Source organism: Aedes albopictus, chromosome 2 (genome assembly GCF_035046485.1).
Source record: "Aedes albopictus strain Foshan chromosome 2, AalbF5, whole genome shotgun sequence".
NCBI classification, from domain to species: domain Eukaryota; kingdom Metazoa; phylum Arthropoda; class Insecta; order Diptera; family Culicidae; genus Aedes; species Aedes albopictus.
In genome coordinates, this window is record NC_085137.1 from 457,794,770 (window position 1) to 457,822,701 (window position 27,932).

The window sequence follows — 27,932 nt, forward strand, 5'->3', positions numbered from 1 at the left end:
TTGGTAAAAAGATAGGGTTTTGAGATATTTGAGTTTTTGTGACAAATATCATATTTTTTCAAAGTAGAAAAAGAAATTTTTTACAGTGTATATTTTCTAAGGAATCATCATTTAGTTATCTAACTTTGCTGAAAAATTTATAACAATCGAACAATCCGTTTTTGCTGTACAGCTTTTAGAATATTTTAGAACTATTTTCGCATACACCCTTTTGAAAAGTTAGTCGTGAGTGAATATGAAGGTTTAATATCAAAAAATGGCGATTTATATGAAATTGAAAAACTGTGCAAAGTTTCAGATATTTTTGAAATGGTCGCTCAGGATCGACTGACATGACTCCGTGGAATTCCTCTATAGAAGGTTAATGTTGTTATTCTGTTGATTTGAAACCCAAAAAAATGAAATCAAGTTTACATACAATATATGAAAATATTGAAAAAAAAAAATTTGATGGAATCCTTTACCGTACATTTAAAATGAAATAAGTTGATTTTCCGGCTGTTTCCGGGAATTCTGCTTTTAGTTTATGATAAAACTATTGTTCCTCCTTCAAATGCAGAAAGAAAACCTTCCGGATGTTTCCGATTTCAAAAGTTGCAACACTTTGAAAAAATCGTGATAACTCTATTGTTATATGATATTATTTGCATAAAACACTGTTTTGCCCTCTGAACGTATTTTTGCTGAAAACTAGAATTCAACAGCTTTCAAGCAAAAAAAAGAAGTTTAAAATCGGTCAACTGGTTCAAAAGCTGTGATTTTTTGAAAAATTTTAGTTTCGAAAATTCTTGATTTTTACAATCATACAATTGGTCACCCTAATGACGAAATAAAAAAAAATACGGGTCCAATTATTTTCGATAAACTACAATACCACCAAGTATTACGATGCTCGGAGACGCACTATATCGATTTTCTATGGAATGGTTGTATTATTTAAAAAAGAAATCTTGTTGAAGTCGGTTAGATTGGTTGTTTCTCACTGCTAGGTGAATTTATTGCTATAAAATTCATTGAAAACTATGAAATACGTTTCATTACTAATTTGGGTTGCATTTGGGTTGCGAAAATACGTCAAAATAATTTTGATCAGTTTTGATGCACTAGGTGCTCCACTGTGTGTCGGCTCAAATGTCAAGATGCCGGCTGTTTAATAGTTTTATGCTCTAAAACCATGAAATATGTGTATATTTGATATGGACAAGATGTCCGGAGTCCAAAACGGTGACCTAGATAACCAAGATGGCGGTTCAAAATTCAAAATGGCAGCTCAAAATTCAAGATGGCGGCTGTTTAATGGAGTTCAAGGCTCTTAAACCATGCTATATGCTATATGGATTACAAAAATGACGACCAGAATATCCAAGATGGCGATCTAAAATCCAAGATGGCGACCTAAGCTCAAGATGGCGCCTGTTTTTGGAGTTTTAAGAGCCTAAAACCAAGCAATATTGGTCTATTTTGTATGTGGAAGATGTTCGAAGTCCAAAAATGGTGACAAGAATAACCATGATGGCGGTCTAAAATCCAGGATGGCGGCTCCATATTCAAGTTGGTGGCTGTTAACCTTCCTATTGCATCAAGTAAAGAACAGCTCGCTGACGTAGTGTACGGTTTGGGTAAAAAAATACCCTAATGCCAAAGGAGGGTTAATGGAGTTTTAGGCTCTTACACCCTGAAATATGAGTATATTTAGTATTAGAAAGATGCCCAAAAATAACGACCAGAATATCCATGATGGAGGTCTAAAGTCATAGATGGCGGCCCAAAACTCAATATGACAGCTGTTTAATGGAGGTTTAGGCCTAAAACCAGTGAATCAAAATTCAACCATCGCGCAACAATAACGACAATGCCGCAACCTGAATTTGTTGCGGTATTCTACCCAATGCGACATAAGTTTGTACCAACTTGAACAGAATAGGACAAAGATCGTGTACCACGAGTTTAAAGATTTTTAAGCCTTGCATTGTGATTTTTTAGCTGTAACTTCGAATCGGTAAACACTGCAACGCTGCTGAAGATGTATCACCAAAAAGTTTCGATTTTGCGTTAGTAATAATTTCTTATTCACGAGTTGAAAAATACGCAACAAATTCAGCTTCCGTTTTATCTGCAACAAAAAATTTCGAGATCATGTCATTATCTGTCACCAGTTGGGATAAAGAGTAATCGCCGCGTCTTCTTTGTTGCTTGTTTTGTGCCTCTTTTGTCTGACAATTCTCTCCACTGCCTAAAACCATGTTTATGGGACATGGGTATATTTGCTATGAGCAAAATGTCCGGAGTTCTAAAATGGCAACCAGAATATTCAAAATGGCGTTCTAAAACCTAAGATGGCGTCCCAAAATTTAAAATGGCGACTGTTTAATTAAGTTTAAGGCAAATAAATCATTCATTACGGGTATATTAGATATAAGAAGGATTTCCGGCGTCCAAAAATAGCAACTAAAATAACCAAAGATGGTTGTCAAATATACAAGATGGCGGCTGTTTAATGGATTTTTAGGCTCTAAAACCATTTAATATGGGTATATTTGGTATGGAGAAGATGTCTGGCTCAAACATTTTTGTTAAACGTATGAAAGTGCGATATTCATCAGCATGTCACTTGGGTTTTCGTAGGCATGAGAAAGGCGCCATCACCGCTAGGTGGATAAATTAAGGGTTTTTATTCAATGAATATCCCTCTTCTTCAATGCACCGCAATATTCCTCATTAAAAATAATTTAATTTTTTTAAATTTATTAAAATTAAAATATTATATATATATATTGTACAGAGAGTTCTACAGGAGTCGGTCGTGTGATGCCAGCAGCGGATGACATTTCAGTCCGTCTTGATTTGTCGTTGCATCGCGTCGTCGTTCTGTGTGCGTGTTTTTAGGGGAAAAAACTAGTTTTTGTGCGAGTCGGTCGTGTGATGCCAGCAGCGGATGACATTTCAGTCCGTCTTGATTTGTCGTTGCATCGCGTCGTCGTTCTGTGTGCGTGTTTTTGGGGGAAAAGACTAGTTTTCGTGCGAGTCGGTCGTGTGATGCCAGCAGCGGATGACATTTCAGTCCGTCTTGATTTGTCGTTGCATCGCGTCGTCGTTCTGTGTGCGTGTTTTTGGGGAAAAAAAAAACTAGTTTTCGTGCGAGTCGGTCGTGTGATGCCAGCAGCGGATGACATTTCAGTCCGTCTTGATTTGTCGTTGCATCGCGTCGTCGTTCTGTGTGCGTGTTTTTGGGGAAAAAACTAGTTTTTGTGCGAGTCGGTCGTGTGATGCCAGCAGCGGATGACATTTCAGTCCGTCTTGATTTGTCGTTGCATCGCGTCGTCGTTCTGTGTGCGTGTTTTTGGGGAAAAAAACTAGTTTTTGTGCGAGTCGGTCGTGTGATGCCAGCAGCGGATGACATTTCAGTCCGTCTTGATTTGTCGTTGCATCGCGTCGTCGTTCTGTGTGCGTGTTTTTGGGGAAAAAAAAAACTAGTTTTCGTGCGAGTCGGTCGTGTGATGCCAGCAGCGGATGACATTTCAGTCCGTCTTGATTTGTCGTTGCATCGCGTCGTCGTTCTGTGTGCGTGTTTTTGGGGAAAAAAAAAACTAGTTTTCGTGCGAGTCGGTCGTGTGATGCCAGCAGCGGATAACATTTCAGTCCGTCTTGATTTGTCGTTGCATCGCGTCGTCGTTCTGTGTGCGTGTTTTTGGGAAAAAAAAAACTAGTTTTCGTGCGAGTCGGTCGTGTGATGCCAGCAGCGGATGACATTTCAGTCCGTCTTGATTTGTCGTTGCATCGCGTCGTCGTTCTGTGTGCGTGTTTTTGGGGAAAAAAAAACTAGTTTTCGTGCGAGTCGGTCGTGTGATGCCAGCAGCTGATGACATTTCAGTCCGTCTTGATTTGTCGTTGCATCGCGTCGTCGTTCTGCGTGCGTGCTCATCTTCGTACGGGGCGGTTTAGTGTGTTTTTGGAGGCAAAGTGGAAGTGCCGCTTTTTTTTTTTTTTCATTCGGATCGGCCGCGTCGTCGTCGACAATTTGAATGTGCACATCGTCGTACCAGTGTGTTGTTGTAGCGGTTCAGTGTGATTTCGTGGCCAGTTAGTGGAAGATGCTGCAGCACATACGCACTGGAGACTTCGAAGGATGTTTATTGGTGAGCTCGTTCCATTTTATCACAATAATTAATGCTGAAGGATGTATAAAATTCTGCTCTGGTTTTTTGTGTATTTATCTAACAAATATTGAAAAGTTCGTCACGTCATGTGTCGGCGCTAGTTCCAAAAGCACATTTAGTTGATGATAAATATGTTTCTTTCATTTTTTGCATGTACACAAATGTTTGAATGGTTCGTCATCTTCGGTGTCGACATTTGTAATATTTTAGTCCAAATGAATAAATGGTATAAGATAGACGGCGAACCATACGGTAAGGTCTTTCTGATTTATTTATCACGTGTAATTTTGTAAATACTTGTGAATCGATCACGTTCAGCATTGTCTCGGGCGGAAACGCAAACTACGGGTGCGTCGGTGTTTAACATCAAAAATCAAAACATTACATTCGTTTACTACGACGAATTCCTTAACACATCTCCATTTACCCTGTCCAAACTCCTAGTGATTTCTCGTAGTAACGCAGAGAATTCCTCGTTTATTGGCCTAAGCGAGAATCACGTCATCACTTCCTTCCCCATCCTCAATTGACCTGCATTCGGACGCGGCCGGCGCTGGTATTGCTTATTGAAAAGTAGTGGGATTCCAGTATTTACACAATGAAGAGAAAGCTAATCTTGGTTCTTTGTGTAAATGCAGTTGTCCTTGCAATAACAGAGGAGCAACCGCGGGCGGTCAATCATGCTCATGCTCATGCTCATATATTGTACAGAGAGTTCTACATGTTCGTACACTCAACGTTGCTATTCGCAATGAGTTTGATTGTTGCTTCCCAAAACCACCAATTTCGCATCCTTGCACAACGTGTGAGAAATCATAACAAACAACAAACTTTCACCTTTGCGCAATGATGGCTGTTTTCCATCACATGATGAAGCTGCAACAATTGCCTTCCAAGCATTCTCGCGAATCGCACGTCATAAAACATTGGCCAAAATCGACACGAACAATATTGTGACGCACTTGTCTTGAAACCTCATACCGATGACCATCCTCTCAATGCGCAAACAACGACAACGTGGTGTTGATCACCGACCGTTGATAATGATCCTCCTCGCATTTCTGCATGCTGACATCGAATGTTATGGTCGTTGCCGGCTCAGTCAATCGCACTCGGAGAGAGTCAGTGGGTACTCCACTCAGTCTAGCACTACAATCCCTCGTGCGCGCCCGTCTCGCACGGCCGCGGCCGCCAAGCTGTCCAATCCGTATCAGCAGCCCAAACGACAAAGATCGTTTGAGGATCATATGTTCAGGCACCCACCGTCCCAGCCAGTCATCGCTTGAATTCTGAACGAATCGGAACGTGTTAAGTTTTGAATATAACACACGGTTATAGTGAAAGTGGGAGTTACAGTTTTTCGTGCACGCTACGTAAAAATAGGATCGTGGTGAACTTGGGAGCTGGACGGACACTGCCACGGGCCAAGGTCTTCGCTTGGAGTGATCATGGAGCGAATCTTCAGTGGATATATCAAAGCGCACGGATACGCGATAGCGGTGGCCTCGCTCACGTTCGGGTGCATCTTCGCCGTCAATGTGGCCCACGTGGAAAATTTTCCACAAGGAGGAAGAATATTTGCGGTGGATGAGGAGGGTGAGGACGACGGTGGCGCCAGCAGCTTAGGCGGTGACATCGGTGAGCTCTATTTTTAAATCAATCCCCACAATCTGAGCATAATGGTCCCACTTAGAGTGAGTGGTACGTGACTTAATGGACAAAGACTGTCGACAACGTAGACGACCACCACGACAGTGTTTTTGTTGACACCTGTTTTCGGAAAATCGGACGCCACTTAATGCGTGTTGTTTTTGAACACTTACAGTAGCACTCTGAAGTAAATTGAAAATGGTTTTATGGATATTTGTCCTGATAAAGAACCTCTGTACTGTGTTTCTCTAAACTCAAGAGTTCTTTAGATTTGAAGTGTAATCGAAGCCTAAAAAGCTGAGCAAAAACTATTTGTCAAATGACTGTTGGTCTCTACTGTACGGTGATCATCTTATTCACGGCCAAACTCATAAACCACGTTGCCTAAATCTACCAGCACAGACCTCTAATCCCAACTCGTAGACTTCGGCGAAGGTCAACTCCGGCATCCCCCCCAGAGTTCACGCATGCAATCAACGCCCCATTTTGACCTTCGTTTCTCGTTTGGCGTACAGATATTGATCGGATAGGTGCCGGCCAGACATACTTCCGAATGCAGCCCATGGGTCAGTTGGTATTCTCGTTGGCCTGGGTCCTCGCGGGGACAATCTTCCTGGTAGGGCTGATGTTGGAGAAAAAGAAGACCATCCTTCCTTTTGCCAGTGTGTTCACCATCGACTGGAGCGTGATTCTGATCCGGCATCTGACCGGACTGGAGCAGAAAAGTTTCCAGGAGGTGTTGCTGTCGTCCAGCACTGCAGTATTAGTCGGTAAGCATGTTGGTTCGATTGGGACGATGATGGTGATGATGATCGGAAATATCAATGACAAAGAATAGCGTGGAAATACATATACGGTAGATAGAGAGTCAAATTCTCTCAGTGGAAACTTAAACGACGCTGGTGATAACAGCAGCATTAAATCAACGATCAAGGAGCAAACGAACGCATTAGAAAGTTCACGATGTGCGTGTAATCAGTAATGGGTCTTGTTGCGTCAACACTGCCTGCAATCATAGAGACAAAGCTGGAAGCAAACGGTATTCTTCATTACACGACGGAAAATTTTGATATTTCTCAAGTCATTTTAAAAGATAACGCATGACAGAGGCAAGGCCAAAAATCATGAATGTCATAGTAAAATGGTGTAATGAAGGATTTCTACTACTATCACAGTGCGCAATGCAATGAGAGGAATCGACCCCAAATGGTCAACTGCCATGAATGATTCTAGTGATAATGGGGCACGTTCGGTGTAGTACTAGAATTGTAGTAATGAGCTGAATTTTTGTATGGTGAGAAGATCAATTCTCCGTTTCTGCAATGAAATGGTGCAAAAAGCGTGGGTATTATGATTCCTTGCCTAAATTGATGCTGTTTGAGTAAAACTTTGGATAGCTATGTTGTTTATGCTGCAAGAAATGGAGAAAACAACAACACTGTTACCCAAAGTTTTGCTCAAACAGCATCAAATTAGACAAGGAATCATAATACCCACACTTTTTGCACCATTTCATTGCAGAAACGGATAATTGACCTTCTCACCATACTAAAATTCAGCTCATTACTACAAATCTAGTACTTCACCAATCTGTCCTATTGATTTTGTGTTGATTATGTTTATTTCACAAATAATCAATTTCAACATTTAAAACCAGTTATAATGACAAGGCATCAACAATATAAATATTACGTAAAATTTAGAATCTCCAGCCATTTTTGGACATACAGCATTTATATTAATGAACTATCATGTCGTCCGTGTCAAGTCACACCGGAAAATGACCTGAAAGTGCTTTGGATATAAATTCAAGCGCGTTGTTTTCTGAACTACTTTGATTCTTGTAAGCGGCTGTTCATAAACCACGTAGACCAAAATTTGGTCATTTCAGCGTAGACTTTGGCCAGACCCCCTCCCCTCCCCCCTAAAAGTCTACGTGGTTTATGAACGGCCCCTAACGAAACATGAACGTCAGAAGGCCAGAGTTGTCTAAATTCTTCGCCTATCTTTACCTGTCCAAAAAATCCACTCCATAGCAGTACATTGGAACCTTTTTTTATGCACATGGTTGGGACTGCATACATTAAAAACGTGCTTAAATTAAAAAGGCATAACAAGGGAAATTTATGTATAAATTAAATTTGGCTTTATTGAGGGAATCTAGTTCGCCAGAACAGGTCTTGCTCCTGGGCATTTGAGATGGGACTAAGGGGGTCCAGAAAGTTCCCAGAGAGCCCAAAAAAAGGGGTTCTAAGGGGCTTCAGGGGCGTTGAGGAATTGTTTCAGGTGATTTGAGGAGCATTTTAAGGGGATCACGGGGAATTCAGGGGCATTTCAATAACATTAATTGAGTTTCAGGGATGTTTCTAGCGAGTTTGACGGCAATTCAAGGGATCTCAGTAGCCTTTAAAGGGATTTGAAGGGGTTCGAGGGCCCAAGTAACAGAACTAGCTGAATAACAGTTTCTTAGGCTAAAGTTTGCTTAAGAGTAGTTTGTTCCACTCTCGTACAGCGAAAATGTTTGTGGGGGGGTGGGCGTTTCGAGGTATTTCAGAGTCAAGAGAGATTCAGGGTATTTCAGGAACATTTTAAGAGCGTTCCTAGCGTTCAGGGGGTTTCTGTACCCTATTAAAGGGTTTCAGAGGCATTTCAAATTGATTATGATGATTTCAAGGGCGTTTCATTGGGACTATGGAGGTTTCAGGGGCGTTTCGAGGCATTTTAGGTCAGAGTCGTATAAAGCGGTTTCAAGAACACAGGGTATTTTAGGGGCGTTTTATTTGAAACTTCCTGAAATGCCTCCGAAACCCCCTTATGACCCACTTGGACCCCATGTAACGAACGTGAGACCTTCGGAAACCCCCGATAACGTACCTGTAATGCTTACGAAACCCGTCGGAAATCCTCTGAAACTATCTGCAATGCTTTTGAAACCCCCCTCAGACCACCGAGAACCCCCTGAGATCCCCTGGTACCCCGCTGAAACCCCTTGGGACCCCCTGAAACGCCCCTGTAACCTTCCTATGCTATCCCCTCCCTGGCCACCGTTGCAATAGTTCCCGTAATTTTTAAATATTCTAATGCACAATGTTGGTTCTGAATAGGTTTCCCTCTTTTTATGCAGGGACAATGCAATGATATCAACAAATCACTTTTCCGTGTTTCACGATACATAGTGACCCCAAACTATTGGCTGATACATCATTCAGGGACGACCACAAACTTTTGGTCGATGACATCAACAGTTTATTTTCTTAACACTTTTTTCCTAGATTGTTTAGCCAAGTTCGATAAAAAGCACAGTTGAAAGCTAATAGGAAATAGGTTATATTATCGCTTTCATAATAAAATTTGGTCGACACAATTTCCAGCGACACTGCTGTAAGTTTATATTATTTTTTTTTAAAAATTTGGCAACTTAAGGTTCAGTTTACATACAAATATTTTTGAAAAATTTTCATTTAAATCATGTTCAAAGTTTATTCGACTTATTATCTTTTGAGTGAGATTTAGGATTTTTGAAATCGGACGCAATTTGGTAGAGATATAGGCCTAAAAAATTCATGTTTTTGAGGGGGTGACCCTAACTTTTTATCGGGAGTGTATGACAGAAATAGGCAACTTCATGTTTCGAAATCAGTAACATAGAAAATCTGTTAAAAATAAGGTAAAACTGTAAATTTTCAGCAATTTTTGGAGCAAATAAAGTGCTTAATAAGCATTTAAAAGAGTCTTTCATGTATGCTCATGATTGCTGTAAACCTCTTATTACACCCATAAGTAATTTCATCAATCAAAAAGTTCACTTTGATTCGCCTTTTGTATGAAAATAGGAAAAAAATAGGCAAAATAGGCCTCTTCACGTGCTATGCAGTGAATGAATTAAGCATCAATAAATTTCTTGCATTTTTTCCAGATATGGTCTACTTCACGCACTGAAACCAGCGGCGTTCAAAGAGTTTGAATTTGACGCACACTTAAAGTATTATAACTTAAAATTCAAAAGTCATTTGGCATAACTTTGTTCAGCAAAGTTAAAGCTCATGAATGGTAGAAGAGAAAAACTCTATATCCTATATCAGCCGATTGCTCGACTGACAGCCAAGGTTGCGACCATTCATTTGCAAAGATTTACATTCATTTGCTATTATCTCAGTTCAGAAGCATGCTATTGAAAAACAATGTATAGATGAATTTAACCTTGTAGTTTTATCTGAAAGTTTGCCGAATAACAGTGGGGTCGCAAACGTATACCAAAGTCGTGAGCAGGCTGTGAAGGCAACTCTCCACGTGGTGAATGTAAATTGCATTCACGCTGTGGAAAGTTGCCTTCACAGCTCGCTCACGACTTTGGAATGCGTTTGCGACCCCACTGTTATTCGGCAAACTTTCAGATAAAACTACAAGGTTAAATTCATCCATACATTGTTTTTCGATAGCATGCTTCTGAACTGAGATAATAGCAAATGAATGTAAATCTTTGCAAATGAATGATTGCAACCTTGCAGACAGCCATCCAAACGTTTGAAAAAATACGGGACCGCATAAAATGTTCTGTTTGAATTTCCTGGTGAAAATAATCCAAGCCACGTTTTTATTTTTCCATTTCCAAGGACATTTAGCATAAGCGATGAATACGCTTATTGCTGATATAGGTTTTTTTTTGCGGAAGCTCTATGAAAACATCTTAGCTTCTCCGAGAGAATTATTGACATAAACTGAAACTGGTCTTGCAAATCCTATGACAAATCTATGAAGACACTTTTGCTAGAACATTTGGTTCTTAGACAATTGCAACAAAAGGAGTCTGCTGGAACCATCCTCGAACGAATATTCTGCAAACCCCCGGGCATCCCTGGAATGCTCTGAATCGCTCTGGAACACCCCTGAAACTTCTTGAAAACTCCTGGAATGCTCCTGAGACCCTCAAAAGTTCTCTTAAAAACGCATTAAATCCCTTAGAACGCCCCTGAAACTCATTGAAGCTCCCTGGAACGCCCCTGAAACCTGCTGAAACACCCCTTGAACGCCTCCGAAACTCTTTGAAAAGTTTGGTGAATTAAATTGAAATTAAAAACACAATGAAAATGACACATTATTGTAATCGGAATTAATTTATTACACAAATTGGAAATATTTCCGTGGTGTAACAAGGATGCCAAATGCCAAGCGAAATTCATCGTATATATGTTGCAAGATACTTCCAAAAATTGCAACGCGCTTCCATTATAACGCACTAATAAAATATTTAAAAATATTATTCCTGGTCATGCGAACATTGCTCATGAGTTTTCTCAACATGGCTTCCATTGAAATCTAGGCCGGTGGTCGGTCCATCATCGATGGTTTTAATCAACATCACCATAAGATCGTCTTAAATTACTTTCAACTCATACCAGAGCTAAAAGCATAACTCAAGAACACTAGGATTTATAACGTTCTCAATGCAGCCTGGTTGGCCTCCATCCAGAACGCCTTAAATTTATTTCATTTTATGCAAGGGTAAAAAGTATTACTCAAGAGTACTCAGGTTTATAACGTTCTTGATATAGGTTTATGCAAACTCCGCCAAGAACGTCATAAAACATGTACGCCAAATTGTAAACAAACAATAAATTATCGCACCGCGGTGGATTTTGTGAATCTCGTCCGATGAATTTATTTATCAGCCCGGTATTGTTGCCAACCAGGCAGACCTTTTTCGATAACCGGCCTTGATGCGGTGCAGTGCCTTATTCCTCCGGTCAGCACTTCCAACAGGTAAGTAGTTGTTGATTTTGAAGATCGATGATTGGAACCCCGATTGCACGGGAAACGATGTCCTAGATGACCATACCCACCTCATTTCGAATGCTGCAACCGGAGGAACTTGGCACTGCACCGCGTTACGGTTGGGTTTCCGGGTAGGTGTTCTTGATTGGCAGCAATAATGGAACGATGAGAATCAAAATCTGACGCTTGAGTTTTTTCTTGTATTTTTCATGTACCAAACTGTTCTTATGCGAGAACAGTTACTCTTGATCAAGAACGGATGATTGAAGATAACTACAAGAACCTTATAAAACTGAAAATAAGTTCAACAGTTCTTGTTGTGTTTATGGTTTTATGAACTGAACCTCAAGTATTCTTGGAGGTGTTTTTAAAACCACATATTGACGAAGAATAGTTGTGCTCAGCTGAGACTCCGATAAGATCAACTAGAATATGCAATGTTCCGATAAAACTATCATAAAAACAAATAAAACCAAATAGAATTAAGATTGTTACTTGGGCTGGAGCCGACCTACTGATACCTGGAACAACCTAACACCCTTAAAACCCCCTTGTGACCAATTGTACAGTGAAAAAAATCATTGCATAAAATTCTGCATGTAGCTTGAGGCACAACTCATTTCTTTCAGCACTTCCGTATTTATCCAACTCGGCAAGCCTCGACGTATGACTCGTGCTGAAAAAATCAACTTTTTGCAACTCATTACATAATGAATTAGTGTTCAATAAAATCCCGATGAGAAGGTAATTATAAACACTGCAAAAACGGACACACTGACATATGTTGCCCTTTACTGGCATTTACCAGATTTGCTGGTATATCATAAACATGTTATATCAAACATAATGGCACAAATGTCCCAATTGGAGGATAACGTACCTCTGGAGCCGGCCTTCTGATATCATAAACATACAGAAAAACTTGTAGTTAAGACCCTCCCGCTTCTAGTAACTACAGTGCGAGCTTGATACTTATTATTGATTTGACAGCAACGCCTATTTCGTAACAGCGATTTCGGAAACATAATTTTGAGAATTGTGCAGTTTTCGTATCAACATAGACACACAATTTTCAATAATTTTTGTAATAGAAAATATTTATATCTTCCCCCCTAGTCTTGCGTTGAGGTCATTATGACGTGGTGCATATCAGCTAACGTACGAAGAAGTTTCATCGGTGAAATATCGTGGCACTGACGCGTTTAAATTTACCGAGAATTAATTAACTTCGATTTACAAAACAATGCTCAGAATCTGTTCAGTATTTGGTTAGTGTTCAACAATTGGCAAATTACTCTAACTGACATGGCCACACCACCTAGGATACGTCAAAAGGAATTTCTGGCAGAACAATAGCTGAGCAGATCATGTTTCTTGATACCCATGTTGATAATGTGTAAACTGGGATTTATTGAAGTTTCTACAAAGAACCAACAAATTGATCACGTGTGAAAACTCACACGACCAATTTGCACAAAGGAGTCTTATGAACGCAATTCCTCGAAAAATTATCGAAAATGTCGTTTTGGTTAGAAGAATGCTGATTAAATCGCGGTTTCGTATCGAACTCACGAAACATTTTTGATTTTCGTTTCGACGGATACCGCATCGTAAGATTTTTTTTGCATATCCTTACGTTTCGTATCGCTTTGACAAAAATTATACCGCATACCTATAATTCCATCACACTGCTTACTCTTCTTTTTTTTCACTCCTCAATTCTTCAGTTTATTTCATACTGTTCACTGCTCACTCTTGACTTTTCTATTCTTACTCCTGGCTTCTCACTTTTGACAGCTCACTGCTCACTAGTTTCTTATCACTGTTCCACAGTCCTCACTCCTAGTTTATCACTGCTCAATCCTCACTGCTCACTTCTCACTTTCACTGCTCTCTTCTCACTTCTCCCTTCTCTATACAGTCAGGTTTTTTTACGCGGGGTATACGTCCCGCGTAAAAACTCAGTTTAAAATTCAAAAACCGCGTAAAAAGTCTCACTATTTCTCGACTAATCATGCGGAAATAAGACAATGAAAAAAATGTATGTAGTTTTCATTTACGCGGCCACGTAAATAAGAACCGCGTAAAAAAGACCTGACTGTATTCACTGTTCACTCCTAACCACTCGCTCCTATCTACTAACTGCTCACTTCTTACTCTCCACTGTTTCATATTACTCGCTAATTATTAATCTTTCATTCATCACTGCCTAATTCTCACTTTTGACTCTCTGCTGCTCACTTCTCGCTCCTCATTTCCCACTGGTGCTCACTCTTTACTCATTTTACTACCTTCTCACCCTTCATTCTTCGTTGCCTACTCTTAATTACTCATTTTCTCACTATTTCACTGCTCATTTCTTTCAGTTTACATGTCCACTCCCCACCGCTCACTTTTCATTTCTTTCTTCTCACTCCTCACTGCTGCGCACTCCTTGCTGCTCAATTCTTACAGCTCACACTATACTTATTTACACCTCGTCACTTCTCACTTTTAATTGCTTATTTCTCACTCCTCGCTTCACATTCCTCACTCATCACTGCTTACTCCTCACTCCAAACTGCTACCTTCTCACTTCGCACTCTTCACTGTTCAATACTCAGTAATCACTACTCACTCTTACTACTATCTCTTAACCTCTCTCTTCACTATTCAATGATGGCCCCTTCCCAATTACAGCTCACTTCTCACTACTCTGTACTCCAAACTCCTCAATTATTACAACACACTGCCCACATCTTACTACTCACTACCCTACACTTCTACATTCTACACTGACCGTCTTATATTCGACACTGTTCTCTCTTCATTTTCAGTGCTTATTTCTCACTACTCACTCCGCACTCGTCACTACTCACTCCAACTATTTAATCTTGATTGATTGAAACCTCTTTCAGGCTCCAAGTTTTTCACCACTTTCTCATTCCATACACAATGCACGTTAGGCAAAATCAATCCAAAACGTGGGCAAAAATAATAACTTTCTAAATACAAGACTCCATGTGACCACCGATGGCTCATTCGAAAGCAAATTTTCTCAAAAAACTGATAAGCGACTGCTCTGAAGTAAGTCATAGAGCCCGTTTTACCCCAGTTCTCTCTAAAATTTTGAGTATTTCCGTTATTTACCGGCATCTTTTATGATTTGAGTGAATATTTCGCTGGGATTTTTTCGTCCCAAATCCATTGAGTAACGTTACACAAAAGACGTTATTAAAATGTCAGAATTTCTGGATATTACGGGGTCAATTAGGAAAAGGTATATTTTCAAGGTAAATTTTCATTTTTTTTAAGACACGGACACGTTCAATGCTTCCAGTGAGCTTTTCGCTCTTTGAAGGAAGCACGACACTAGAGAACGGACTAGCATGCAACGCCCAGTTGCACAGCCGAAAACTTTTCCTGACAGCTGCGGCGGAAATCGAGCCCGCGCTCCTCGGCACGATGCGACTATGAGCTTGGGAATCCTTTGGGGAAATTTGTGGAAGGACCATCATAGTAAACCAGGAATTGTTTTTCAGTATGAAAAAAATTACCTCCATGAGCCGATATCGAGTCAAGGAGCATCGATTCATGGAGGTTCAATTGTAGTAGAATAAGAATATAATACTAGTGCTCTAGTGGACGAAAGAGCTGTAAAATAGGTTAAGTGGTTAAGAATTAAAAAACATTAACTGACCCCGTAATATCCTGAAATCCCAATATTTTTATAACGTCATGTGTGTAACGTTACTCAATGGATTTGTGAGAAACTTTAATAAAAAATTACACCATATTTCCGATTTTTTAATATTTTTATTCAATTTTTTATGTCAAAAAATATTACACCTAACTAATTAATTAGTAAGCCAAAATCAAATTTAACCACTTGAGACAATCCGGTAAAGACAAACGTTAGTCCAGCAAGCTATGAAACACGCAAAACTGAATGTGATGTGACTAATGTATCTCCTATTTAGCGATGCCCGATGTGGAGAGAAATCAACCATTTAGCTACCGACTCTTTGTATTTTGTAAAAATAATTTGAACTTGTCGTCCTAATATCGAGTAAGCTAATAATTCATCCAAAACCAAATATTGTATTTAAATAAAATAAATTTTAGGTCCTGAAAAAGGCCCCATCCCGGATCGAAACGTAAGCGAAGATAAAAAAAAGTGGTTGACGCAAAATTTGTGACTGAGGAGCTGAAATCCACGTAATACCAAATTCCAATCGAACTTCCCTCGTTATTCCACCAAATTTTGTCCGAGAGTTATTATTTGACCCATCTGCATCATAATACATTTTAAATTCACTTGATTTTTCGTAAAAACGCCAAAATAAGCTAAAAACTGATTTTTGACTATTCAAATTTATTTTCAAAATAGCTCTAAAACTGTAGGCTCTGGAGTTTTGACATCTAAATAAGAGTTGTTTATTTTATCAAAATGAACAACTTCGAAGAAAAAACGAAGTCGCTAGGTCGTAAACCTAAAAAGTAATATGGTGGCGCCACCTGTGCGGATAAGCTGCGAACTACTTATTTCTAGGCAACTAATGCCCCTGGACATTACTAAAAACATTGTCGAAGTCATTATGTGCTGGAAATGCTTCGTTTCAGTGTAATTTGTCCCGCTAAATTGCGATCCTGGCCCTTAGTGCATTGCTTAGTAATTCCCTTCTACTTGTGCAATGAAGAGATTAATGTATTCTACTGTTAAAACCGTAATATATCCCTTGTTAATTTAAAGATTGGACGGATATTTTAGACGTTCCAGCCAGCTAGGGTATCAAAATATATTTCATTAGCAACAGATATTGTGACTTCCGAAGCACTCATTTGAGATTAGTATGTTAGGAACTGTTCACATAAAACGTAGACTAGTTTTAAGTCATCTCAACTTCCTTTTCCATCCATAAAGCCCTGAAGCATTACGTTTGTTATTAGTTACGCATGTTCGACATGCGTTCAGAACTTCTTTCCTGCGGTTATAAATATGTGCCAGGCCAATTTTTTTATCTGTTAGTTTCAATCACATTCGTAACATGCACAAGCTGCGGATACAGATGGCGTCCAACCATTTGGCCGAATTAAAATCAATAGAATCATAGAAAATTTGATCATCGGCTATTTTTTCTAGTTTTACTATTAAGAGACTGTTGGCACTGAAACTGACATTATTTTATCAGAGATTTATCCTTCTTTGAAATATAGTCTGTTCTTTCGAGTTATACTGATATTGAAAAAAGTGACATTGTCAATTGATAGAGTACGGATAAGGAGAGTTCGACTGTTACGATCTATAGAGCTACTGATTTCGGCACTGCAGTCTTGGGGAATTAAAACGATAGTTTTAGATTTTTCCCAACGTTTCGACTCGTATTAGAGTCTTCTTCACCGTTACCGTTACCTCCACCAGATGTGTAGTGCGAAGAATTTAGTTGCTTCATTAACCCTTCAGCGCGCGCGCTGTTGTAAAAAGTACAACACTACCAAAAAACCTCGCTTTTCGTATACAGCGCGAGCGCGGTGCAGTTTCGGTTGCTTGATGGCGCGCGTCCTGGAAGGTTAAGTGAAATTAACAAAACTTGCTACGTTTCACCTAATATCCTACATCCAATGTTCAATAGTTTAGACACCGACAGTTCTATGTCAACCCAAACGAAAAACGATTAATCAGAATTATCCCCTGAAAAAGACTGTTGGCAACCCGGCCTTGCATTTTACAGCAGGGATCGCGATCGTCAGTGACAAACGACGGCAACGTCATCGGTGACAATATGATCCAAAAGGAATACAAAAACGAATAGCAAATGTGCACAAGTTTACACGTTTACAATATTATTTCCTTAATCCTACTTAATTTCTAATTGAATTAAAACTATTATACGAAGAAATGTAAGTAAAACACATGAAATATGCCAAGCTTATTGTTAATACCTAAAATTATACATGCAGCTACTATTAAAACACAAAAATACAACTGTTACACTACGACGGAGAAATACATGTGGAAGACTTATGTTGTAAGTAAATTATTGTTAAAACTTAGCCTAACATGCAATAATGAAATTAAAATTCTAGCTTAAAGCATACTCAACTACCCAAACCCCGAGTTTGCTAAAGAAGCGTCCGAAACCGTCTCCGCTCCCGTAACAGAACTTTAAGAACATAATCGTTCTAACCTCACACCAATCTATCGTCCGGAGCATAGAGATCTGTGGTACAATGACGACGGTTCCGCCTGGATTTGTGAGCAATGTTGGTGAGGTATCGGTCAACCGAAATTGTCGCGCATGTAACCAACCCGATGAAGCGGATAGCCGAATGGTCCAGTGCGACGGTTGTAGCCACTGGTACCACTTCAAATGCGCTGGTGTTGGAGACAGTATTGCAGACGAAAGCAGAACCTACATCTGTGCGTTCTGTTCGGCATCACCCGCTGCTTCAGTGTCACAATCCACAACAGCTAGTGCACGAGAGGCCAAGTTGAGGCTCGACATGCAACGTTTAGCTGAGGAAAAAGAGCTACGCGCGAGACTTCTGGCAGAAAAGGAGAAGCAGGAAAAGGATATGCAGGAAATGGCGATGAGGCTGGAGAAGGAGAGGAGAGATAAAGCAATCGCCGATTTGATGATTCTGGAGAAGGAGTTCATTGATAAAAAATATGAACTGCTTCAAGCTCGGCTAGAGGAAGACGACGAAGGAAGAAGTACCAGGAGCCGTCGCAGCGCTTGTCAAGACGCAGATAGGATACGAGAGTGGATGAATACGCAACGAGCACATACCGTGAGCGCCAATCCTGGGGAAGTGGTCCCCACTGGGCTCATGTCCGTAGCAACCAACGTGGCCCATCCCTCATCAGTGCCTACGTTCGGCGAGAGCAGCGGGCAGCGACCAATAGCAACTGCTGGCGAAATTTCTTGTGCTACTACCTTCGCCCCGACGTTCAAGGACCTAATATCGCCTGTGACGCTGGCCCATTCCGTTTTGCCGGTGGAAACCATAACATCGTCGCCAAGCAATGTCCAACCTACACCATTGCAGCAATCCATGCCACGGTCTGCAGCAGTCAACGTGATGGAGCCGGTCTCGGTATTGCCGAGAAACACGTACATCAACGCTCAAAATGGTTTGTCTTTCCCAAACACGTCTACAGCTGCGGTAAGTAACCGACCGACAGTGCAGGCTGGCCTAGCGGGTAATTTAGGATGCTGGGTCATTAGGCCGAAGGCCATTAGGCCGAAGGTCATTAGGCCGAATGGTCATCAGGACGAATTGAAAGTTGTTTTTACTTTTTCCAACAATTTTTGCCAAAAACTAGTTTAACAATGAAACTAGAAAGAATAGCCTATGTTTCAAAGAAGGAAAAATTTATGAATTGAATATCAGCAATTTCAGCGCTAAAAACTATTTTAGCAATGATACTAGAAAGAACAGCCTATATTTAAAAGAAGGAAAAATTCATGGGTAAAATATCAGTAGATTCAGCATCAATAAAGTATCTTCGTGCCTGTCACACGATACACACATGCAAAATGGTCATTTGCAGAGGAAGCTCTCAGTTAATAACTGTGAAAGTGTTCATAGAACACTAAGCTGAGAAGCAGGCTTTGTCTCAGTGGGGACGTAACGGCAAGAAGAAGACCCAATGACCATTCGGCCTGACGACCATTCGGCCTAATGACCATTCAGCCTAATGACCATTCGGCCTAATGACCATTCGGCCTAATGACCATTCGGCCTAATGACCATTCGGCCTAATGACCTTCGGCCGAATGGCCTGACACCCGGTACCTCAATCAAGTGTAGGTAACCTACCGGTCATTTCGTCTATCAGTTCAGCCCTTGAGAGTAGAGTTCCTGCTTCCCTATCATTGAATCCTCCCTGGGGCGATTATGCCCCGGTATATCCATCGATACTGCCAGGTGATCTTGCCCGCTCCCCTGTTTTCGCGGGAGGAGGCGCAGCAATTCCTCATTCGGCGCCAAGTGTTCCAATTATGTCGCAGAACAGTATTCCTCCTTCTTTTTCGATGCCTATTGACAGTCGGGGCATTTACAATTTGTCCTCGCAGCATTATCCGGGGATAAGTGTGTTCAGTTACCAAGCTCCAATCTTCTCGATGCCGCGGCAGTCAAACCTTCCGATTCAACAGCTGCAAGGTCCAAACTCCCAACAGCTAGCCGCTCGCTATGTGGTACCCAAGGAATTACCATCATTCTCTGGGAATCCAGCAGAGTGGCCACTCTTCTGGAGCAGTTTCGAGACGTCCACTCAGATGTGTGGATATACAGACGCAGAAAACTTGATGCGGTTGCAGAGAAGCTTGAAGGGGGACGCTAGGAAAGCTGTTAGCTGTTTTCTGCTGCATCCAACGAATGTACCAGAGGTCATGAATACATTGCACTCGCTGTATGGTCGTCCAGAGGCTATCATCCATACGCTGCTGAATGAAGTACGTGCCACCCCCGCTCCCCGACACGATAAGCTGGACACCCTGATCAATTTCGGACTTGCAGTGAGAAATCTCTGTGTGCATCTTGTTAGCACAAGACAAGAAATGCACTTAGCGAATCCCATCCTGCTACAAGAGCTTGTGGAGAAGCTGCCAGCGAATATCAAGCTTGATTGGGCTCTCTACAGACAACGTGTGCTGGTGGCCGACCTCCGAGCCTTCGCGGACTACATGAACGTGTTAGTGACAGCGGCAAGTAGCGTTACAACGATCACTGAGCAGAGCGGCCAGAAACCAGACGTCCAAAAGGGAAAGGCGAAGGCCTTCGTGAATCCTCACTCGACGGAGAGTACTAGGGCGGAATGGCGGACCAAGGAAGGAACAAAGACGGAAGAAAGTTCATCGGAATTCAAACCGGATCGGCCGTGTGTAGTCTGCAAAATCAATGGCCACAAACCAAAAGACTGCGATGCGTTTAAGCATAAAAGTCTGGCCGATCGTTGGAAGATCGCCAACGAAGTCCATCTCTGCAAGAGATGCCTGTATCCTCATGGACGCTGGCCCTGTAAGGCTCCAGCGTGCGGCGTAAACGGCTGTCAGCAACGTCACCACCGCCTTCTCCATCCGGGAGAACCACAGCCGAATAGGACGAGTGCTACCGTTACCACTACAACGGGAACAGTAGCAGTTCATCGACATTTGCAGAGCAAGATACTTTTCCGTATAGTTCCGGTCATACTACACGCGAACGGGAAATCGATACGAACATTTGCGTTCCTTAATAGCGGTTCCGATGCCACTCTGGTTGACAACTCTATAGTGAAGCGACTGGGGATTGTAGGTCAACCGACCCCGCTGTGTATGCAGTGAACAAACGGAGTGAAGCGTACGGAAGAAGAATCGCAAAGTGTTCAACTTTACATCTCGGGAATTGATTCTACGAAACGTTTCGTCCTGAATGGTGTGCACACGGTCAAAAAGCTGGATTTGCCTCAACAGTCGTTGCGATTCGAGAACTTCGAAAGGGATTTTCCACACCTTCGCGGGCTTCCGGTAAAGAGCTACGATAATGCGCTTCCCGGAATTCTGATTGGTCTGGACAACACTAAGATCGAAACGCCTCTAAAGTTGAGAGAAGGTAAGCCGGATGAGCCGGTAGCAGCGAAAACTCGGATTGGTTGGGTCGTGTTTGGGAGAAGTGGAGGTTCTACTGAAAATCCCTTCCGTCATGTGCTTCATCTGTGCAGCCGTTCAGGTGATGATACGCTCCACGATTTAGTGAAAGATTTCTTCCGTGTCGAAGGCACGGGAATAACATCACCAGCCGCATTGGATTCCGCCGATGATGTACGCGCTCGAGAAATCCTTAGAGCAACTACGGTTCGAACTCCCAATGGACGTTTCCAAACAGGGCTCTTGTGGAAATACGACCGAGTGGAATTCCCAAACAGTAGGCCCATGGCGGAGCGTCGTCTGCTTTGCCTGGAGAAGAGACTGCAAAAATCACCAGAGCTGTACTCCAACGTCAAACAGCAGATTATTTCATACCAAGAGAAAGGCTATGCTCATATAGCAACGGACAAGGAGCTGGCAGAATCGGACCCGAAACGAGTTTGGTACTTGCCTTTGGGTGTTGTTGTCCATCCGAAGAAGCCGGAGAAAGTGCGCGTAGTTTGGGATGCAGCTTCGACAGTCCAGGGGGTGTCACTCAACTCCGTCCTACTGAAAGGACCGGATCTGTTGACTTCTCTTCCTGCGGTGCTCAGCAGATATCGTCAGAGGCAGGTGGCCATCAGTAGAGACATACGGGAGATGTTCCACCAGGTGTTGATTCGTTCTGAAGATCGCCAGGCACAACGCTTCCTGTGGCGCGACCATCCTTCACAGCCAATAAAGGTGTACGTGATGGACGTAGCAACGTTTGGCTCCTCGTGCTCACCGTGTTCACTACAGTTCGTGAAGAATTTGAATGCGGACGAACAGGCGGACGACTTCCCGAAAGCAGCCGAGGCAATAAAGGAAAACCACTACGTCGACGATTATTTAGACAGCGTAGATACAGCCGAGGAAGCAGTACAACTGGTGAAAGAAGTTAGAACTGTCCACGCCACCGGAGGATTTGATATTCGGCATTGGATGTCGAATTCACCAGAAGTGATCGAGCGAATTGAAGACGGTAGCGAAGGTACAACCAAACACTTCGTAATGGACAAATGCAGCAGTACAGAACGCGTGCTAGGAATGACCTGGCAGCCAAGCGAGGACATATTCTCGTTCTGCATCCAGTTACGAGAGAACCTTCAGCGTTTTATCGCGGGAGAAGCAGTACCAACGAAACGAGAAGCCCTGAGCGTGGTGATGAGCGTCTTCGACCCTCTGGGACTGGTAGCGGTGGCGTTAGTTCACGGGAAGGTGCTGCTTCAGAACATATGGAGAGCCGGTGTTGGCTGGGATGAGCAGATTCCGGCGGAAACAACTATTCGGCGGAAGGAGTGGGTCCAGATGTTGAAGAAGCTTGAAGAGGTGAAGGTACCCCGCTGTTATTTCCCTGGCTACGGAAAACAAGCCTTCGAAACGCTGGAACTGCACATATTCGTCGACGCCAGTGAATCAGCTTACGCGGCATGTGCCTACTTCCGCCTGGTGGATCAGGGCATCATCCGCTGTTGCCTTGTTTCAGCAAAAACAAAAGTCGCACTTCTCAAACCGCTATCTGTTCCTCGGTTAGAGCTTCAAGCCGCCGTTATGGGAGCTCGCTTGATGAAAACCGTTGTTTCCAACCATACACAGAAAATCCATCGGAGAGTACTCTGGAGCGACTCCACAACAGTGCTGTCGTGGCTGCAATCCGATCCACGGCGTCGCACACAATTTGTAGCATTCAGGATTGGCGAGATCTTGGAGCTCACTGACATTAAGGACTGGCGTTGGGTTCCGACAAAATGTAACGTTGCGGACGACGCTACCAAATGGGGACACGGACCCAATGTGGACCCGAACAGCCGCTGGTTTAAAGGACCAACTTTCCTGTACAGGGTGCGGCAGGAAAAAATGCGAAAAGTTCAAGGCACTATTACACGCTAAATATGGGATATATATGACTATTTTTTCATGACAGTGTATCAGTCAATGTCTATATTCTAGCACTGAAAAATAAAAATGAAACCATTTGATGTTTAACATGTGATAATGTAGGCCTAATAAGCGGATATCAATAAACTGCGCGCCCAATGGTCATTAAACAAAATGACTATAACAGTAACAAAATTAGCTCAAATTCGATGAACAACCAGACCACACTGATCCAGAGCCATGTAGTTTCACATACCAGATGAAATAAGTACATATATTTGATGATATTGTAGAGAAAATCAAAAATTTTGTTTAATCAGATGCGAAATTTAGCGACCTGTGCGATTTTCTGCGGTTTGAAAATTCTGGTTGTCTTCATCTTCAGGCGCCGCCCTGTAAAGGTTAGTGACCAAAATGGGAAATTTTTTAATTAACTTTTCAGAAAACTAGGCTCTTATAGATCATGGAACGTTGAAACATAGATTGGTTAATGTCAAATGTACGAAAATGAGGTTTGAAGTTGAAAAACACTTTCGCATTTTTTCCTGCCGCATACTGTACAAGCGAGAAGAAGATTGGCCTCAACGAAAACTTCCTTTGGCTGAGTCTCAGGAGGAGCTGCGTCCCTTGTACGTGCATACCCATGTTGTAGTGGAACCAACATTGGATTTCAAACGCTTCTCCAAATGGGAGCGACTGATACGATGCGTCGCATTCGTGCGCCGTTTCTACGAAAACTGCCTGCGGAGAATTCGACGACAACCATTGTGTTCTTCAACAAGTTTAAGTCGAGAAGAACTGAGGAATGCGGAGTTCGCTGTGTGGAGACTGGTTCAACTGGACGCGTATCCGGAAGAGTTCGCGGTGCTGCTGAAAAACCTAAATGTTTCACCTGATCAGCGGCAGAAGATTAAGAAATGCAGTAGACTTCACGGTCAATCTCCGGTTATTGGGGAAGGAGAGCTCATCCGAATGGAACGCCGGACGAGGGAAGCAGATTGAATTTCTACGGATGTAAAATTTCCGCTAATTCTGCCAAAAGAACACTACGCGACTTTCTTGTTGGTCGATTGGTATCATCGTACGTTCAGGCACGCCAACAGGGAAACTGTGACGAACGAGGTAATGCAGAAGTACTTCGTGTCGGCCTTGAGAGTTCTGGTGCGAAGGGTAGCTACTCTTTGCAACTGGTGTAGAGTCTACAAAGCGAAACCTGAAATACCACGGATGGGACCACTTCCAGATGCGCGTTTAACCCCGTACGTTCGACCCTTTACGTTCGTTGGGCTAGACTACTTTGGCCCTCTAACGGTAAAGATCGGCCGAAGCACCACCAAGCGATGGGTAGCACTCTTTACGTGCTTGACGGTACGCGCGGTCCATTTGGAGATAGTTGCAAGTCTCTCCACGGAATCTTGCAAACTGGCGATTCGTCGGTTCATTGCTCGCAGAGGCGCACCAGCGGAGATATATTCCGACCAAGGAACGAATTTTCAGGGAGCGAAACGGGAACTTCAGACCGAAATCTCCGCCATCAACAACTCTCTCGCTGGAACTTTCACCAATTCTGCGACACAGTGGAAGTTTAATCCTCCATATGCTCCACATATGGGAGGAGCATGGGAGAGACTCGTGCGTTCTGTGAAGGTCGCTCTAAGTGCTTTGCCAGTATGCAGGAACCCTGACGAAGAAACATTGTTGACGGTGCTGGTAGAAATCGAAGGCATGGTGAACACCCGACCGCTGACCTATCTGGCACTGGAAAATTCGGAACAGGAGGCGCTAACACCGAACCATTTTTTAATGCTCAGCTCATCCGGTGTGAATCAACCGGCAGTTCAACATGTGGATCCTCGTACAGCATTGCGATCGAACTGGAACCTAGCCCGTGCGATGCTTGACCGATTTTGGACAAGGTGGATCCAAGAGTATTTGCCAGCCATCTCGAAGTAGACCAAATGGTTTGGTGAAGCAAGGTCCCTACAAATCGGCGATTTGGTAGTCATCGTGCAGGACAATTTACGGAACAGCTGGACCAGGGGAAGAGTTGTGCGGGTGTATCCAGGAAAAGATGGACGTGTTCGCAAGGCAGATGTTCAAACTTCAACTGGCATCACTCAACGACCGGCGACTTTGCTTGCAGTGCTAGATGTTCAAGAGCCGGCTGGTTGTATAGCGGAAGGAACTTCGCGCAATACGGGTGGGGGCGTGTTGGCAACCCGGCCTTGCATTTTACAGCAGGGATCGCGATCGTCAGTGACAAACGACGGCAACGTCATCGGTGACAATACGATCCAAAAGGAATACAAAAACGAATAGCAAATGTGCACAAGTTTACACGTTTACAATATTATTTCCTTAATCCTACTTAATTTCTAATTGAATTAAAACTATTATACGAAGAAATGTAAGTAAAACACATGAAATATGCCAAGCTTATTGTTAATACCTAAAATTATACATGCAGCTACTATTAAAACACAAAAATACAACTGTTACACTACGACGGAGAAATACATGTGGAAGACTTATGTTGTAAGTAAAATTATTGTTAAAACTTAGCCTAACATGCAATAATGAAATTAAAATTCTAGCTTAAAGCATACTCAACTACCCAAACCCCGAGTTTGCTAAAGAAGCGTCCGAAACCGTCTCCGCTCCCGTAACAAAGACTTTAATACGAGTCGAAACGTTGGGAAAAATCTAAAACTATCGTTTTAATTCCCCAAGACTGCAGTGCCGAAATCAGTAGCTCTATTGTCAATTGAGTTCATATTTCATTTTCGGCCAAACGGCGCTCGGCCAAATCACCCTTTCGGTTAAATAGCATGCGGCCGAACAGCATTCGGTCAAATGGCCCGGAACCGAAACAAATGTTTTATTGATCTGTGTTGATAAAAGAAATATCACACATCCACCTCTGGTTAGCAGACATAAATGACAATAACTTCAGTATGTTTTGAAGGTGCTAGGAATTTCAAAGTTCAAAGCAACTTACGGATCAATGACATTTTATGGATAAACGTTATGAGTTATTTCTTCATAATTTACAATTGTAACATCTTTTCTGGAGAATGTTTTTTTCCGATCATCATCAATCCTTCAGTTATACCTTATGTTTTAATTTACATTCCGCATCCTTTTCAGTTATCCCTGTGTACGTTGGCTTCACCCTAGCCGCCCTCTACCGATTATTCGAGCTGCGTGCCATCGAGCGAGCCCAGCGAGCCGAAGAAAACGGTGATTTGGAAAACGGCCGGAAACCGGTGAAATTCATTTTGGGTGACGAATTTGACGATTCCTGGATCAGCTAGGGGTCACCGCGGTTCGGTTACATATCTGATATTAGTGATACAGCAGCCCTGTTAGTATTAACACGTCCCATCCCAAAGAAATACAAAACCACATGTCCTTTCTTTTGTTTGTAAATATTTTCGTTGTAAGAGAGAGGGGCATTACAAATCAACCCACTGAACCAAAGCGAACAAATAGACCGACTTTACATCATTTGATTCGATCGATCCCTATGTCAGGAGGAGTAAACATAATGATCACTAAGGGAGCGACTGATCACCGTCGAATGACGTCTCCGGTCAGTCACAATGGATTGATAGTGATCCCAATCAACACACTCTCGGTTGCATTATCTCGTCTCCGTCCGCGTTCTTCAACTGAAATACAGGGCTTCAACAGTTCGCTGCCTTATCAGTGTTGTTACTACATACTGAATCCAACGATCGCCTCCGAGAAGGATCACCCAGTGAATCAATCCGCTGTTGTCAATTCCAACTCAGTCGATGGGTTGAGTTGGTGTTGGAAGCATTGATTTTCACGAGAATGGACAAACCAGTGGCGCGATACGTCAGGTTCAATGGATACCTGATCTTCGGTTGTACGCTGCTGATCGTGTTCTATGAAACGGTGTCGTTGGTCAAGCATACACTGTATTATGAGCAAAATCTGGAACTGCTGGAAGGATGTGCGTATTGGAGAGTTATTCAGCCTGTTAATCGAATCGGGCATGTTTTCTAAAGGACCTATTTATCTGTCACGCTGAAGAGAGCAAAACATCTCTCATTGACAAATACCTAGGTCCTTTCGAAAACTTTTGTAAGAAATCTGACTCCATGAAAATATGTGTACTGACTTTTGTAGACACCGTTATCAGGCGTCACTTGGTGGGGCGCTGGATTGCCGCCATAGTGTGGTTGATCGCCCTGGCGGCGTATTTCATGGCGATGCAATGGAAGGACGGAGAGTTTCTCAAACCGGCGAAATTGCTGTTTTGCGTCGATTTTCTAATGGTTGTGACGGAGGATGTCATCCGGACGAGCAAGGGTAACGGCGACGAGCGGTTCATCCAGGATGAGAAATGTTTGCTCGTTTTCATCGGTGCGTTCGATTGATCCTGATGGTCTAAATTTTACTATGTTTATTTAACTACTCTCTATTATTACTTTTTAGTGATTGTGGCGTACATACTGTACACTATCAACATGCTGCAAACGTTGTTCCAGTTGCAACATTTGGAGGCAAAGAGCAGAGAAAGCAAGCTAAACTTAATAAATGGTAGTAGTTCAGACTGCACGGTGTCATACAGTTTGCATCTATCCAAAGCCTGAACGAATTAAAGGAAAGTTTTTTTTTCTATTACCGAAATCCTACTTTTACTATTTTAATCAAAAGAAGATAATTTCAATCCCACCCGATGAATGTGATCATTGTCGGGGCCCGTGGCGTAGTGGTCCACACGTTCGCTTCATAAGCGGAAGGTCATGGGTTCGTACCCAGCCCCGGCACTTGCAATTTCTCGTCAGTTGCTCTCCCCCCCCCCCGAGAG

General features: G+C 42.3%; 3 protein-coding genes across 6 annotated transcripts in view; all 3 read left to right on the forward strand.

Annotated features, from left to right (window-relative positions):
• Positions 1–27,932, forward strand: part of LOC109418956 (mediator of RNA polymerase II transcription subunit 15) — a 566,077-nt gene that overhangs the window by 346,952 nt on the left and 191,193 nt on the right. The window lies entirely within an intron of this gene.
• LOC109418958 (uncharacterized) lies at positions 4,897–27,759 on the forward strand. Its single transcript, XM_019693179.3, has 5 exons — positions 4,897–5,795; positions 6,323–6,577; positions 26,240–27,071; positions 27,248–27,484; positions 27,557–27,759. Exons 1-3 carry the CDS (start codon positions 5,606–5,608, stop codon positions 26,404–26,406), a joined length of 612 nt encoding a protein of 203 aa, XP_019548724.2. The 5' UTR covers positions 4,897–5,605; the 3' UTR covers positions 26,407–27,071; positions 27,248–27,484; positions 27,557–27,759.
• Positions 21,466–25,809, forward strand: LOC134288605 (uncharacterized). The gene is made up of 2 exons (XM_062853935.1): positions 21,466–23,056; positions 23,657–25,809. Exons 1-2 carry the CDS (start codon positions 21,479–21,481, stop codon positions 24,092–24,094), a joined length of 2,016 nt encoding a protein of 671 aa, XP_062709919.1. The 5' UTR covers positions 21,466–21,478; the 3' UTR covers positions 24,095–25,809.

What these genes read in the sequence shown, in the direction of transcription:
- LOC109418958 (XM_019693179.3), top strand. Translation starts at nt 5,606, where the DNA reads ATGGAGCGAATCTTCAGTGGATATATCAAAGCGCACGGATACGCGATA. An exon ending in CAGCTTAGGCGGTGACATCG is followed by an intron (nt 5,796 to 6,322) that starts GTGAGCTCTATT and finishes TTTGGCGTACAG; the next exon opens with ATATTGATCGGATAGGTGCC. An exon ending in CAGCACTGCAGTATTAGTCG is followed by an intron (nt 6,578 to 26,239) that starts GTAAGCATGTTG and finishes CATCCTTTTCAG; the next exon opens with TTATCCCTGTGTACGTTGGC.
- LOC134288605 (XM_062853935.1), top strand. Translation starts at nt 21,479, where the DNA reads ATGGCGGAGCGTCGTCTGCTTTGCCTGGAGAAGAGACTGCAAAAATCA. An exon ending in GACCAACTTTCCTGTACAGG is followed by an intron (nt 23,057 to 23,656) that starts GTGCGGCAGGAA and finishes ATACTGTACAAG; the next exon opens with CGAGAAGAAGATTGGCCTCA.